This window comes from Meles meles, chromosome 20 (assembly GCF_922984935.1).
Source record: "Meles meles chromosome 20, mMelMel3.1 paternal haplotype, whole genome shotgun sequence".
Classification (NCBI taxonomy): domain Eukaryota; kingdom Metazoa; phylum Chordata; class Mammalia; order Carnivora; family Mustelidae; genus Meles; species Meles meles.
Window position 1 is genome coordinate 10,925,242 of NC_060085.1, and position 17,255 is coordinate 10,942,496.

The 17,255-nt window shown below is 38.9% G+C and overlaps 1 protein-coding gene across 1 annotated transcript; it reads left to right on the forward strand.

The window, feature by feature from the left end:
* The first annotated feature begins 11,473 nt into the window (after positions 1 to 11,473).
* LOC123932179 (olfactory receptor-like protein OLF4) lies at positions 11,474 to 12,442 on the forward strand. The gene has a single exon (XM_045989936.1). It carries the CDS (start codon positions 11,474 to 11,476, stop codon positions 12,440 to 12,442), a length of 969 nt encoding a protein of 322 aa, XP_045845892.1.
* Positions 12,443 to 17,255: the final 4,813 nt, after the last annotated feature.

Here is a 17,255-nt window from a genome sequence, read left to right on the forward strand (position 1 = left end):
GATCACAAGGAAAAGTTCAGAAGGAACTCAAACACATGGAAGCTAAAGACCACCTTGCTTAAGAGTGCTTGGATCAACCAGGAGATCAAAGATGAACTTAAACAATTCATGGAAACCAATGAGAATGAAGACACTTCAGTCCAAAACCTATGGGATACAGCAAAGGCAGTTCTAAGGGGGAAATACATAGTCATCCAAGCTTCCCTCAAAAACATTGAAAAATCCAGAATACACCAGCTGTCTCTACACCTTAAAGAACTGGAGAATCAACAACAAATCAAACCAACTCCACATGCAAGAAGGGAAATAATCAAGATTAGAGCAGAGATCAATGAGGTAGAAACGAGAGATACAGTAGAACGTATCAATGAAACTAGAAGCTGGTTTGTTGAAAGAATCAATAAGATCAATAAACCATTGGCCACACTAATCCAAAAGAAAAGAGAGAAAGCCCAAATTAATAAAATTATGAATGAAAAGGGAGAGATCACAAGTAACACCAAGGAAATAGAAACAATCATCAGAAATTATTACCAACAGTTATATGCTATGCAGAATATTTTTATCTTGATGAAGGCCCAAAAGTTCATTTTTGCTTTTGTTTCCCATCTCTTTGGAGATGTGTCTTGAAAGAAATCACTGGGCCACTGTTGACTGGCCAATATACTGAGTATACTGTACTGTATGATTTTGGTAGATTCCTGTCTCACATTGAGGTCTTTTGTCCATTTTGAGTTTATCTTTATGTATGCTGTAAGAGAATGATCTAGTTCCATTCTTCTGCATGTGACTGTCCAACTTTCCAAGCTCTGTTTATTGAAGAAACTGTCTTTTTTTTCCATCGGATATTCTTTCTGCCTTATGAAAGATTAGTTGACCATAGAGTTGAGGGTCCATATCTGCTGCATTTCTGTACACTGAAAATGACACAGAAGAAAGAGAAATTAAGGCATCAATTTCACTTACAATAGCACTGAAAACCATAAGATACCTTGGAATAAACCTAACTAAAAAGGTAAAAGATCTATACTTTAGAAACTACAGAACACTTTTGAAAGAAACAACTATACAAAAGGATGGAAAAACATTCCATGCTCACATATTCAAACAATAAACATTGTGAAAATGTCCGTGATGCCCAGAGCAGTCTATACATTCAGTGCAATCCCTGTCAAAATACCATCAACATTTTCACAGAGCTGGAACAAACAATCCTAAAATTTGTATGAAACCAGAAAAGACTCTGAATCACCAGAGGAAAGTTGATTTAAAAAAATACAGCAATGGGCTTCACATTGCTTGACTTCAAAGTATATTATTACAAAACTGTGATCATCCAAACCATTGTGCTGGCACAAAAACAGACACATAGATCAGTGGAACAGAATAGAAACCCCAGAAAAGAACCCTTAACTCTATGGTCAATTGAACATAATTTTAAAAAAATCTTAGAGGAGAACATAGGCAGTAACCTCTTAAGCCTAGGCTACAGTGACTTTTGCAAGACACGTCTCTAAAGCCAAGGTAAAGAGAAACAAAAATGAACTTTTGGGATTTCATTAAGATTAAAAACTTCTGCACAGCAAAGGAACTAGTCAACAAAACTAAAGGCAACCCACCAAATGGGAAAAGGAATTTGTAAATGACATTATTAATAAAGGGCTGATATCTAAGATCTATAAAGAGCTTATCATACTCAATTCCCCCCCCCCCCAAAAAAAATCCAGTAATGTAATGGGCAGAAGACATGAACAGACGTTTATCCAAAAAAGATATACAAATTACCAACAGTCACATGAGAACATGCTCCACATCACTTGCCATCAGGGAACTACAGATCAAAACCACAATGAGATATCACCTTACACCAGTTAGAATGGCAAAAATTAACAAGATAGGGAAAAACAAATGTTGGTGAAGATGTGGAAAAAGCGGAACCTTCTTACACCATTTGTGGGAATGTAAGTTGCACAGGTACCTGGAAAATGGTATGGAGGTTCCTCAAGATGTTAAAAATAGAGCTATCCTATGACCCAGAAATTGCACTACTGGGTGTTTACACCAAATATACAGATGTAGTGAAAAGAAAGGGCACATGCACCCTAATGTTCATAGCAGCAATGTCCACAATAGTCACACTGTGGAAAGAGCCGAGATGTCCTTCAACTGATAAATGAATAAAGATATGGTGAATATATACAATGGAATATTACTCAGCCATCAAAAAGGATGAATATCATTTACATTGACATGAATGTAAGTGCAGGGTGTTATGCTGAGTGTAATAATTCAAGCAGAGAAATACAATAACCATAAGGTTTTACTTATATATGAAATGTAAGGAATACAGCAGAGGATCATAAGGGATAGGAGGGAAAACTGAATGGAAAGAATCAGAGAGGGAGATAAACCATGTGACACTATTGACTCCAGGAAACCAACTGAGGGTTGTGGAAATGGATATGGGTAGGCCAATGGTGTAACTGGGTGATGGGCTTTAAGTATAGCATGAGATACTGTGATCACTGGGTGATTCACAATGATGAATCATTGAGCACTGCATCAAAAACTAGTGGTGTTATTCTGTCTGCCACAGAGCATCGAAAATTGATGACAATTTTTCTGTGTACCATGGCATCAAAAACTGTTGAGAAGCAGAGACAAGGAGCTCTCACTATAACTGAGCTCACATTAGTATCTTTAAAACCTGCCCTCATATGTTCTGCCCTCATATGTTTAGAATTTGGTAAAACAACTGTTTCATGTAACAATTCCTTTATTTGGCTACAATTAGAATTAAATAAGATACATTGTTATAAAAAAACACTAGTGGTGTTGATATATGTGGGCAAATTAAATTTAAATAAAATAAATAATAATTAATTAAGTAAGTAATAAAGAATTTATTTTTTTTCCATTTTATTTATTTTTTCAGCGTAACAGTATTCATTGTTTTTGCACAACACCCAGTGCTCCATGCAAAACGTGCCCTCCCCATTACCCACCACCTGTTCCCCCAACCTCCCACCCCTGACCCTTCAAAACCCTCAGGTTGTTTTTCAGAGTCCATAGTCTCTTATGGTTCGCCTCCCCTTCCAATTTTTTTTAATAAACATATAATGTATTTTTAAGAATTTATATTTAAATGCAAAGGCACAGGGTACCTGGTTGTCTCAGGCATTGGAGCAACTCCAATTAAATTATAACAACTCTTTTATTTTTTTTTCTTTAAAGCTTTTGCTTTTTTTTAAAGGTTTTATTTATTTATTTGACAGACATAGATCACAAGTAGACAGAGAGGCAGGCAGAGAGAGAGAGGAGGAATGAGAAGACAGCCTGGCTCAATCCCAGGACCCTGGGATCATGACCCGAGCTGAAGGCAGAGGTTTTAACCCACTGAGCCACCCAGGCGCCCCTAAAGTTTTTGCTTTTAAGTGATATCTACCAACAACGTGAGGGCTCAAACCCACAATCCTGAGTTTGAGAGTCACCTGCTCCATCAACAGAACAGTCCAGGTGTCCAGAACATGCTATGCTTGATCTTAGTGTTGTGAGTTCAAGCCCTACATTGGGCAAAAAGATTACTTTAAAAATAAATAAAAAGGGCACTTCAGTGGTTCAGTCTGTTAAGGATGCAACTCTTTTTTTTTTAAAGATTTTATTTATTTATTTGACAGACAGAGATCACAAGTAGGAAGAGAGGCAGGCAGAGAGAGGAGAGGAAGTAGGCTCCCTGCCAAGCAGAGAGCCCAATGGGCTTGATCCCAGGATGTTGGGATCATGACCTGAGCCAAAGGCAGAGGCTTTAACCCACTTAGCAACCCAGGTGCCCAAGGATCCTACTCTTGATTTTGGCTTAAGGTATGATCTCGGGGCACGGATTCAAGTGTCATGTCAGGCTCCATGCTCAGTGGGGAGTCTGCTTAAGTATTCTCTCCTTCTGTCTCTGTCCTTCCCCAGGGTGGTGCATGTATATGCTTTCTCCTTCCAAAATAAATAAATAAATCTTTAATAAACAAACATATAAAGTAAGTCACATTTGTATTTTAGCAATTTTGAATACACTTTTTCCATTTCATTTCAGCAATGAGCAGAAGCTTCAAAATGACTTTATTCTTTTTTTTTTTTCAAGCAGTGTTGGATTTCAATGCAAAACACCCTTACCCAAGAGTAGATGAATTAATTGAGATATCACCTTACCCAAGTTAGAATGGCCAAAATTAGCAAGACAGGAAACAACGCGTGTTGGAGAGGATGTGGAGAAAGGGGAACCCTCTTACACTGTTGGTGGCAATGCAAGTTAGTGCAGCCACTTTGGAGAACAGTGTGGAGATTCCTGAAGAAATTAAGAATAGAGCTTCCCTATGACCCAGCAATTGCACTGCTGGGTATTTACCCCAAGGAGACAGATGTAGTGAAAAGAAGAGCCATCTGTACCCCAATGTTTATTGCAGCAATGGCCACAGTCGCCAAATTGTGGAAAGAACCAAGATGCCCTTCAACAGACGAATGGATAAGGAAGATGTGGTACATATACACGATGGAGTATATGCCTCCATCAGAAAGGATGAATACCCAACTTTTGTAGCAACATGGACGGGACTAGAAGAGATTATGCTGAGCAAAATAAGTCAAGCAGAGAGAGTCAATTATCATATGGTTTCACTTATTTGTGGAGCATAACAAAGAACATGGAGGACATGGGGAGATGGAGAGGAGAAGTGAGTTGTGGGAAATTGGAAGGGGAGATGAACCATGAGAGACTATGGACTCTGAAAAACAACCAGAGGGTTTTGAAGGGGCGGGGGGGTGGGAGGTTGTGTAACCAGGTGGAGGGTAATAGAGAGGGCACGTATTGCATGGAGCACTGGATGTGGTGCAAAAACAATGAGTACTGTTACGCTGAAAATAAATAAATAAATTTTTAAAAAAATAAAATAAAAAGAAGTCTGCAGTGCATGTTTTCTGTTAAATGCTACAGGAGAGACTCCTCCCCCCCCCCCCCCGAATTGCAGTTTCTAGTGAAAACAAGCATTCTTTGGTTCATTGCCCTTTCTCCATCTCCAAAACCAACAATGTAACATCTTCACATCTCTCTCTCATCCAACTATTCTGTATGTCTCTCCCATATTCAGAGAACCATGATGATTTCAGTAGCTCCACCTGCATAATCTTGGCCAATCTCAGTTTAAGTATAGCTGCTTAGCAGCCTTATTTCATTTACTACCTTATTGTCCCTCTTCCTTTAAAGAACATATTCAAAGTTTCCATGGATTAGCATGTGGTTGACTTCAGGAGGTTCTTATTCCCCTTACTAGAAAGTCTTTTTCAAAAGCATTTTATAAGGACCACTCAAGGGTCCTTATACAAAAGAAACAAATAACAGAATTTATCACAGCCCCTAGAATGACTGTATACAGCAATAATTCAAAATTTTATGCAAACATGATGTGTGTGTGTGTGTGTGTGTGTGTGTGTGTGTGTGTGTGAAAAAGACCTACAACACCTGCACCTTACTCTATCACAGAGCCACAATCTTGCTACTCAAAGAGTGGTCCACAGACCATGACCTGCAGCATCAACATCACTCAGGGGCTTCTTAGAAATGCTGAACTCCTGGACCCACCAGCACCTGCTAAAGCAGAATTTGTTTTTAAGCTGGAATCCTAAGTGATTCCTATGCACTTTGAAGTTGAAGAAATGTTAGTCTAGAGTTCATTTCCTCACATTCTTAATTTGACCTGTGAGGCAGAGTCATTACTTGTGTTGGGATCTGTCCTGCTCATTGGAAATGTTTAGCAGCATCCCTCAGACATTGGCAGCTATGCCCAGAGGAAAAGAACAACCTCTGGTTCTGAGCACTGGCACAGAGTTTGAGAACTGGGACATCCTGACAGAATGCAGTCAACACCCATCCCTTTCTGCAATGATAATTTTGAGAAGGTCACTAAGTTGTTCAAGCTTCATGTCTCCATGGGGAAAGAAATTTACACTGTGTTTCCTCACAGAATGAACTTGTATAAAAATTAAATCTGGCAACTCGTATAAGGTACTAAATTCAGGTTGTAATGCATAAAATATTGTAAGATATTTTATCTTACCATTAACAAACGTTTTATAGTTACATTTTCATAGTCTGAACTTGTGATATAATTGTGAAATTCCTAATTGTTTTGGCTAAATTGTCATGGAGCCAAGGAGTGTAGTGCCCAGGGTTTTATATTAAAGGAACACATTTTTCATCTTTGTTTAAAAAGGGGAAAGTATAAACATTGAGGTACATAGGACCCTTCTTTTCACTATATCTGTATCTTTGGAGTAAATACTCAGTAGTGCAGTTACAGGATCACAGGGTAGTCCTGTAGCAGCAATGTCCACAATTGCCAAACTATGGAAATAACCAAAAAGCCCTTCAACAGAAAAATGGATAAAGAAGATATGGGACTGGAGGAGATTATGCTGAGTGAAATGATTCAAGCAGAGAGAGTCAATTATCACATGGTTTCACTTACTTGTAGAGCATAAGGAATAACACGGAGGACACTGGGAAAAGGAGAGCAGAAGGGAGTTGGGGGAAATTGGAGGGGGGGATGAACCATGAGAGACTGTGGACTCCGAGAAACAAACTGAGGGTTTTGGAGGGGACAGAGGTGGGAGGTTGGGTGAGCCTGGTGGTGGGTATTAAGGAGGGCACATACTGCATGGAGCACTAAGTGTGGTGTGTAAAAAATGAATCTTGGAACACTATTAAAATTAAGTTAAATTAAAAAAAAAACAAGTAAAAAGGGAAAAATAACTTGCTAGAGGTGTCAGGGATATCATCCACCCCAAGTCAATGCTTTGAAGGACAAAAGAGACCTAGTCAGGATCAATTCCTCCGTCTTAAGCAGGGGAAAATGTTCACTCAGGGGTGGGATAAGGTGCTGGGAGTTTAGATCTCTGAAAAGCAGAAGAAGTCATAGAAAAAGAGTTAGAAAAACTGACTTCACCTGGCTTAACATCTCATCTACTATCAACAAAAAATTCAATAGGAAAACATTCCTTTCTGTCCACACTAGTGTCCCTCAGGGAAAACATGTGCCTACAGGTAGGAGGAACAAGAGGGAAATTAGCCTAATGAGCAGACCAAAGCATCTGTAAATATGTCCACTGCTGCAGTCCCACAGCATGGGCAAACTTGTAAGGGACAAAATCTGGTCTTTTCTTGTGCAGCCCTAAGTCTGGATGGGGCACTGGAGCCTGATTCATTCCTGCTCTCTTGTCTGGGGACAGAGCTTCATCCTCCATCATCTGTCAACCAGACAGGTATTTTTGATTTCCATGTAGAGACCTTCCTCTCTGAGACCCTATCAAGATGAGTTTCACTGCCCATTAGGGACAGGGGAGGAGAAGTTCAAGAAAGTGAAAGTCAAGGGCATTTACCTGAGGGCATCTGAGGGCCAGTCAAGCCCAGCCCAGAGCTAAGAGTTTGCTGTGGCTGTTTGCTGGCTTGATTAAGAAGTTTACTGGTTGATTCATGTATATATTTAAGATGATAAAAATAGAAGTGAACATGGAACTCCAAAATGCAAGGTTTAAGGTTTGCAAGTAATAATAATAAGGGAAACTCAATTCTATGAGGGATAGGAAGCATAAAAGTAAAACATGATATCAAGGATCTTTGCAATTAACCAGAGTAGAAAAGTCAAGTATTAGGTGTGGAAGGATATACAGTGAAGTGAGTATACAGTGAAGTGGGGATATGTCTTTTCATGTTTAAGATGGGACATATTAGACTACATTTCTATATTGAGGAGAAAAGTCCAGATGAAAGAATTCTCACAGATATGTCTATGTAAGAGCCATCCATAAAACATACGTATCACAGTACCTCCTTTGTCAAGTATTCAAATGAATTTTTTTACAATGATTATGTGAAAAAGTGTATGCTAATGACCTTCCTTTACAATTACCTCATTACCTGTGAGCCACAGTATGTGCTGGGTTGGCTAGTCACACACTTTCTCTCTTGAAAATTATCTGTGGGAGTCAGTGTAGTTTTATTTCTGTTTTTTCATTGCATTCTTTCAAGCAAAGTATTGCTATTTATTTCACCAATTTACCTACTTGCAATTTTTTCATTTTTAAGTATGTGCAGATGTATTTGTGTGGAATGTGTGAGTTTAAATTTTGAGTTTGGTCTCTGAGTTAGTCATAATATATTCCCTAAACTAATTTTCTACTTGCTCTTTGTTTTGCTGGAACAATTAATATTACCATAATATTCTTCACTTGTTCATCCTTTTTTTTCCAAAGACTAAAAATGAATGTCCTTCTACATATTTATTGCTCACAAATCACCCTTTATATCCAACTTGTGTTCACATCTCCACATACCTTATTGTTCCTTTTGGCCTTTTATTATTGGCTCTATTTCTAAAATATAAATGCCATCATTTGAAAAGAATTCTTAACCACAAATCACCTTTACCTTCCATAAGCATACTTTCATCTCTTTCTGTGAGATGAAGCTAAAACATTAGATACTGCTTCCCTCCACATTAAAAGACTTTTTCAAATTCTTTCCTAAGTCCTTGGCAATCTAATTTATATTTGAATGGGAACAGGAAAAACAAATTTTTTGCTGCCTGTTATCTGATAAAAAAAAAAAGCCCAAATTTGGTGAAATTTTTGTTTATTCTTTTTACTCATTTTTCTCTTGTGACATTCACTCTGTAAGGTGTTTCACACTATAAAGATGTCACTATTTTGTGTTGTGGACAAATTTAATTTAGCTCTCATTATTTTTGCTAGGTATAAATGGGTTGTAACAAGAAGGGGATGACATGATCACCAAAGAAGCTTTCCTTCCTTGCAGTCTCGCAGGACAACTGAGCTTATTAGATCATTTTACTCTTTATGTCCATCTAATTTCTCCCTACCTCTGTCTATCTGTCTCTAACTCTCTGTCTATCGAACAGAATTTTTTTCTGCTGTTATTTTTGTAATTTCTAATTTAGATTCAACTTAATTTAATGAACATATTTTGTATTATTCATGTCAGAATTAGAATTTAGTGATTCAGCAGTTGTGTATAACACCCAGGGCTCATTCCATCAATTACCCTCCTTAACAATCATCTCCCAGTCACCTCATCCCCTTACCCACTCCCCTCCTGCAACCCTCAGTTTCTGTCTTATAATCAAGTCTCTTATGGTTTCCCTCCTTCTCTGTTTTTACCTTATTTTATTTTTCATTCCTTTCCCCTATGTTCTTCGGTTTTATTTCTTAAGTTCTACATATAAATGAATATGAATCATATGGTATTTGTCTATCTTTGATTTATTTTGCTTAGCATAATAAATGCTAGTGCCTTCCACATCCTTGCAAACAGCAAGATTTGATCCTTATTTCCTGAGTAATACTACACTGTGTATATATACCACATCTTCTTTATCCATTCATCTGTGGATGTGGACATTGCTGCTATAAGCATTGTGACACTATGTTTGTACCCATTGGATGAATACCAAGCAGTGCAATGGAAATGGTAAGGTAGCTCTTTTTTGAACTTTTTGAGGAACCTCCATACTGTTTTCCCGAGTGGCTGCACCAGTTGGCATTCCCACCAACAGTGTGAGAGTGTTCCTCTTTCTCTGCACGTGGGATAGATCTGTTGTTTCCTGAATTGTTATCTTTAGCCATTCTGACTGATGTGAGGTGGTATCTCATTGTGGTTTTGATTTGAATTTGCCTGATGATGAGTGATGTAATCACACATTTTTTATGTGTCTCTTAGCTGTTTACAATTGTACAAAACCATGAGATATCTAGGAAGAAACCTAACGAGAGAGGTAAAATATCTATAGCTTGAAGAATAATTATGAAAGAAATTGAGGAAGGCATAAAGAAATGGAAAGCATTCCATGTTTATGGATTGGAAGAACAAATATTACTATAATGTCTCTGCTACCCAAAACAATCTACACATTTGAAGCAATTTATCAAAATACCACTGGCATTTTTCACAGAGCTGGAACAAATGATCTAAAATGTGTATGGAACCAGAAAAGGCCCCAAATGTTGAACACAATTTTTTATGTTTCTTTACACGTCGGTCAGAAAGAGACCATTCCAGAATGGGGCCCCAAGATGAATTGTTCCTTGGAAGCTCTGAATAGGAATTTCTGGGTCCTAGTTTTACATTCTTTATGGGAAAGGTAATATGATGTATATGCATTCATAGTCCTAAACAGTGTGTTATAGTGGGTGGGGAAGAGGTGAGAAGGACATAGAAGTAATACACACCAGGAGGACATGGTGTGCTGTGTTGCATGTACGTGACGCTGTGTGTGTTTGTCTGTGTGTGTATGCACATGCACGTGGGCATCTTATGAGTGAGAAGAGTCCTCAGAGCAGTGATACACAGGGTCCTCCATTTCAATGTGAACTTTATAATACACAGGCCAAACTCAATCAACATATGACACTAAGAAGGGAGATTCAACTGACAGGACCCTATTGCAACCATTATAAAGTGCAAGAGGTACATAGTGGGGAAAAGAAACTCTCTGTGTCTTGAACTTCAAGCAGCTATGAGGCCACATGATTCTGTGAAGTTCACTGCCACCACCTTTCATCACTCCCTTCCTGTCCATTTCCCTAACCACACTGGATTCTTTCTGAGCTTTGATTTTCTGACAGAAGCACTGCCTCAAGGCCTTTTCCCCAGCTTTTCCCTCTACTAGGAAGACCTCCCTTCTTCCATACTTTCTTCCATGAGGTCTTTGTTCAGAGGTCACTTAGGTAGCTAATCTTTTTTTTTTTTTTAAGAATTTATTTATTTATTTATTTGACAGAGAGAGATCACAAATAGGCAGAGAGGCAGGTAGAGAGAGAGGAGGAAGCAGGCTCCCTGCTGAGCAGAGAGCCTGATATGGGGCTTGATCCTAGAACCCTGAGACCATGACCCAAGCTGAAGGCAGAGGCCCAACCCACTGAGCCCCCCAGGCGCCCCTAGGTAGCTAACCTCGACTGAATACTCAATATAACACCTAACATGTTCTCTCCCTTAATCAGCTTCTGCTCTGTTCATATCATCTCTCCTCACCTCATGATTATTTAATCTTTAAATATGCAACTAACCTCTCACCATCATTGAATTGTAGGAAGATTTTATTTTCAGCACTCTACTTTATTACTAGAGTTTCCAAAACATGGACAATGCACTATATAGTCCTCCAATGCATGAAATATTTTCTTGCTAAAATGGTAAAATACCTGACCTTTTGGGAACATCTGATGTTGTGATGAAAATTCCTAATCAGAGAGGAACTAGGGATCCTCTCAAGGGGCACAAATCCATTCACAAAATATTGCAATTTGTTTCTTCACTGAAAATATAAATTGTTGCATTTCCACAATCTGAGGAAGGACTATTTGTGTGAAAATTATTTCTGTTATTTTCCCCTGTGCTGGTAGTCAACTGCAGAACATGGAATCAGGAAACAATACAGGAATTTCAGAGTTCCAGCTTCTGGGATTTTCAGAGAAACCAGAACTACAGCTCCTCATATTCGGGCTTTTCCTCTCCATGTACCTGATCACTGTGTTTGGAAACCTGCTCCTCATCCTGGTTGCCAACTCTGACTCCCACCTCCACACCCCCATGTACTTCTTCCTGGCCAACCTGTCCTTTGTAGACATATGTTTTACCTCCACCACAATCCCAAAGATGCTGTGGAACATTCAGACTCAGAGCAAAGTCATAACCTATGCAGGCTGCATCACAGAGATGTATTTTTTCATGCTCTTTACAGGATTAGATATCTTTCTCCTGACTGTGATGGCTTATGACCGCTTTGTGGCCATCTGTCACCCCCTGCACTACACAGTCATCATGAACCCCTGGCTTTCTGGACTGCTGGTTCTGGTATGTTGGATCCTGAGTGTCTTTCATTCCTTACTACACACCTCCATGGTGTTGCGGTTGTCCTTCTGCACAGATGTGGAAATCCCCCACTTTTTCTGTGAACTCAATCAGATGATCCAACTTGCATGTTCTGACACCTTTCTCAATAATATGGTGATGTATTTTGCAGTCATGTTGGTGGCTGTTTGTCCCTTCATTGGTATCCTTTACTCTTACTCTAAGATTGTTTCCTCCATATGTGGGATCTCCTCAGCTCAGGGCAAGTATAAAGCATTTTCCACCTGTACATCTCACCTCTCAGTTGTCTCCTTATTTTATTGTACAGGCCTAGGAGTGTACCTTAGCTCTGCTTCTACCCATAGCTCCCATTCTAGTGCAGTAGCCTCAGTGATGTACACTGTGGTCACACCCATGCTGAACCCCTTCATCTACAGCCTGAGGAACAAAGACATAAGATGTTCTCTGATGAGATTCTCTGGAATGGCAGCTCTAAAATGGATAATTTTCCTGGAGCTGAAGAAGCACCCATGATTGCAGGGCTGAAAGCCTGAGCCAAATGTTGTGATACTTTGATCAAATTGTGAAAGTGGAATATGCATCTTCTATATTTTCTTTCCTGTAATATCTACTTTTTTTACCTCCCTGCATAATTTATGTAACTCACTTTATTAAGATTTGTGATAACTCTGATATCTAAGAGATTTTTCCCTTTGTCATTTTCCTATCTATCAATGTCATTTCTAACCTTGGATATGAAATAATTGGACATTCTTTCTTATTCAAGGGATTGTATGCATATGTTAAGAATAATTGCTTCTCAAATAAAACATTATAGTCACTTTTTTCCTTTTGTTTACCTAAGTACACTTCTATGGGAAATCTACTCTTGGCCACAACAGCTACTTAATGTAAGTTTATAACAGAGAAACATGTGAGACAACTATGCTTCACTTTTGTGAACATTATTCTTTTGTATATCGCTACCTTAAGTGCTTTTCTGAAGAATGCAAACTTCAACATAATGGTGGCTATAGCAAATCATGGGATTTTTCTACACATTAGGATCCTTTTGTTACATAGCTTGTGTCCACCATGAGCCACATAGTCACTTGCAAAAAAAAATGATAATAAAATACATGTCCCCAAGTGCAATCTACCGAAAAAGACAAATATGCATAAAAAGAGTGATATAATATGCTCTTGGAATCAAACTTGGCTTCAAGGATGATAAAGGAAAATATTAAAGCATACATTTATTGCTGTGAAAAATAGTTCTTTCTCGGGTACCTCATGTATTCATTGGATTACGGTATATCAAAGTCATTTGTAAAGTGTGTTCATTAAGAGGAAAGCCTAATGGCATGTTTGGGTTTTTATTAAATTATTTTCTAGATTCTGGTTGAAATTTCATGTGCTACACACAAATGTGATTCCTTGGGCACCTGGGTGCCTCAGTCGGTTAAGTGTCTGCCTTCAGTTCAGGATATGATCTGGGGGTTCTAAGTTCAAGCCCTGCATTGGGCTCCCTGCTCAGCAGGAGCTTCAAATCTTGAAACCAGCCGCCAGAGATATTCTGTTGGTATAGATCCTGATACATCTTCTTATGTCTAAGGCTGATTTTGTGGGTGTTCAGAGTGGTCTGGTAGATATCCAGCTCAATTCAGGTTAAGGTTGAAATAGGATCCCCTACTCCTCCACCTTCTTGACCTCCTCCCCTGTTTGCCATCTTTATGTCTTCATTGAAAAATGTCTGTTCATTTGTATGTCTTCTTTGGAGAAGTGTCTGTTTATGTCTTCTGCCCATTTTTTGACATGATTATTTAGCAAGACAGGAAACAACGTGTGTTGGAGAGGATGTGGAGAAAGGGGAACCCTCTTACACTGTTGGTGGGAATGCAAGTTGGTGCAGCCACTTTGGAGAACAGTGTGTAGATTCCTTAAGAAATTAAAAATAGAGCTTCCCTCTGACCCTGCAATTGCACTACTGGGATTTTACCCCAAAGATACAGATGGAGTAAAAAGAAGGGTCATCTGTACCCCAGTGTTTATAGCAGCAATGGCCATGGTCGCCAAACTGTGGAAAGAACCAAGATGCCCTTCAATGGACGAATGGATAAGAAAGATGTCATCCATATACACTAAGGAGTATTATGCCTCCATCAAAAAGGATGAATACCCAACTTTCATAGCAACATGGACAGGACTGGAAGAGATTATGCTGAGTGAAATAAGTCAAGCAGAGAGATTCAATTATCATATGGTTTCACTTATTTGTGGAGCATAACAAATAACATGGAAGACCTGGGAGATGGAGAGGAGAAGGGAGTTGAGGGAAATTGGAAGGGGAGATGAACCATGAGAGACTATGGGCTCTGAAAAACAACCTGAGTGTTTTGAAAGGGTGGGGAGTGGGAGGTTGGGGGAGCCTGGTGGTGGGTATTAGGGAGGGCACATATTGCATGGAGCACTGGGTGTGGTACATAAACAATGAATTATGTTATGCTGAAAACAAATATATTTTTTAAAAATCTGTGATTTTACAAAAGAATGGTCTTTAAACCACTCCATGTTATTTTGAACTGCAGTTCTCATGCCCTCATTTGTTGCTTAACCAACATTTATTAAGCATATGATTATGCTACAACATGTGCTAAATTCTGGAGAAATAAAGAGAACAATTCTTGTTAAAAAAAAATAGAAAAGTGTCTGTTCAGATTCTCTGCCCATTGTTTAATCAGATTGTTTGTTGTTGTTAAGTTGTATGACTTCTTTATACATCTGGAATATTTACCCCTTAGATACATGATTTGTAAATATTCTCTGCTACCCAGGAGGATGCCTTTTAATTTATTGATGGTTTTGTCAGTTGTGCAGAGGTAGTTACTTTGAGGTAGATCTTTTTAGTTTTTCTTTTGCTCTATTGCTTTTGGTGTCAAATCCTAAAAATCGTTGCCAAGACCTATATGTTTCCTTTTAGGCTTTTTATGGCTTCAGGTCTTACATTCAAGTCTTTAATCCATTTTGAGTTAATTTTTGTCTTTGGTCTAAGATAGTAGTCGAATTGCATTTTTTTTTTTGCATGTGGCTGTCCAGTTTACCCAACACAATTTATTGAAAGACTGTTCCTTCCTTATTATAGATTCTTGCCTCCTTTGTCATAAACTTGTTAACCACTTATCTGTGGATTTGTTTCTGGGCTCTCTATTCCATTCCATTGACCTGTGGGCATTTCATGCTGTTTTGGTAACCAGACATTTTTTTTTTTTTTTTTTTTTGAATTTTTTTTTCTCATTTTATTTATTTTTTCAGCGTAACAGTATTCATTCTTTTTGCACAACACCCAGTGCTCCATGCAAAACCTCCCTGATTTCAAACTATATTACAAAAGTCTGGTTGCATGGTAACCAGACTTTTTTTTTTTTTTCCCTTTTTATTTATTTTTTTTTTCAGCGTAACAGTATTCATTCTTTTTGCACAACACCCAGTGCTCCATGCAAAACGTGCCCTCCCCATCACCCACCACCTGTTCCCCCAACCTCCCACCCCTGACCCTTCAAAACCCTCAGGTTGTTTTTCAGAGTCCATAGTCTCTTATGGTTCGCCTCCCCTCCCCAATGTCCATAGCCCGCTCCCCCTCTCCCAATCCCACCTCCCCCCAGCAACCCCCAGTTTGTTTTGTGAGATTAAGAGTCATTTATGGTTTGTCTCCCTCCCAATCCCATCTTGTTTCATTGATTCTTCTCCTATCCCCCTACCCCCCCATGTTGCTTCTCCATGTCCTCATATCAGGGAGATCATATGATAGTTGTCTTTATCCGATTGACTTATTTCATTAAGCATGATACGCTCTAGTTCCATCCACGTCGTCGCAAATGGCAAGATTTCATTTCTTTTGATGGCTGCATAGTATTCCATTGTGTATATATACCACATCTTCTTGATCCATTCATCTGTTGATGGACATCTAGGTTCTTTCCATAGTCTGGCTATTGTAGACATTGCTGCTATAAACATTCGGGTACATGTGCCCCTTCGGATCACTATGTTTGTATCTTTAGGGTAAATACCCAGTAGTGCAATTGCTGGGTCATAGGGTAGTTCTATTTTCAACATTTTGAGGAACCTCCATGCTGTTTTCCAGAGTGGTTGCACCAGCTTGCATTCCCACCAACAGTGGAGGAGGGTTCCCCTTTCTCCACATCCTCTCCAGCATCTGTCATTTCCTGACTTGTTAATTTTAGCCATTCTGACTGGTGTGAGGTGATATCTCATTGTGGTTTTGATTTGTATTTCCCTGATGCCGAGTGACGTGGAGCACTTTTTCATGTGTCTGTTGGCCATCTGGATGTCTTCTTTTTTTTTTTTTTTTTTTTTTTTTTTTCCCCTTTTTATTTATTTATTTTTTTTTCAGCGTAACAGTATTCATTCTTTTTGCACAACACCCAGTGCTCCATGCAAAACGTGCCCTCCCCATCACCCACCACCTGTTCCCCCAACCTCCCACCCCTGACCCTTCAAAACCCTCAGGTTGTTTTTCAGATGTCTTCTTTGCAGAAATGTCTGTTCATGTCCTCTGCCCATTTCTTGATTGGATTGTTTGTTCTTTGGGTGTTGAGTTTGCTAAGTTCCTTATAGATTTTGGATACTAGCCCTTTATCTGATATGTCGTTTGCAAATATCTTCTCCCATTCTGTCAGCTGTCTTTTGGTTTTGTTAACTGTTTCCTTTGCTGTGCAAAAGCTTTTGATCTTGATGAAATCCCAATAGTTCATTTTCGCCCTTGCTTCCCTTGCCTTTGCCGTTGTTCCTAGAGACATATAAACTACCACAACTGAACCAGGAAGAAATAGAAAACCTGAACAGGCCCATAACCAGTAAGGAGATTGAAACAGTCATCAAAAATCTCCAAACAAACAAAAGCCCAGGGCCAGACGGCTTCCCAGAGGAATTCTACCAAACATTTAAAGAAGAACTCATTCCTATTCTCCTGAAACTGTTCCAAAAAATAGAAATGGAAGGAAAACTTCCAAACTCATTCTATGAGGCCAGCATCACCTTGATCCCAAAACCAGACAAGGATCCCACCAAAAAAGAGAACTACAGACCAATATCCTTGATGAACACAGACGCAAAAATTCTCGCCAAAATACTAGCCAATAGGATTCAACAGTACATTAAAAGGATTATTCACCACGATCAAGTGGGATTTATTCCAGGGCTGCAGGGTTGGTTCAACATCTGCAAATCAATCAATGTGATAGAACACATTAATAAAAGAAAGAACAAGAACCATATGATACTCTCAATAGATGCTGAAAAAGCATTTGACAAAGTACAGCATCCC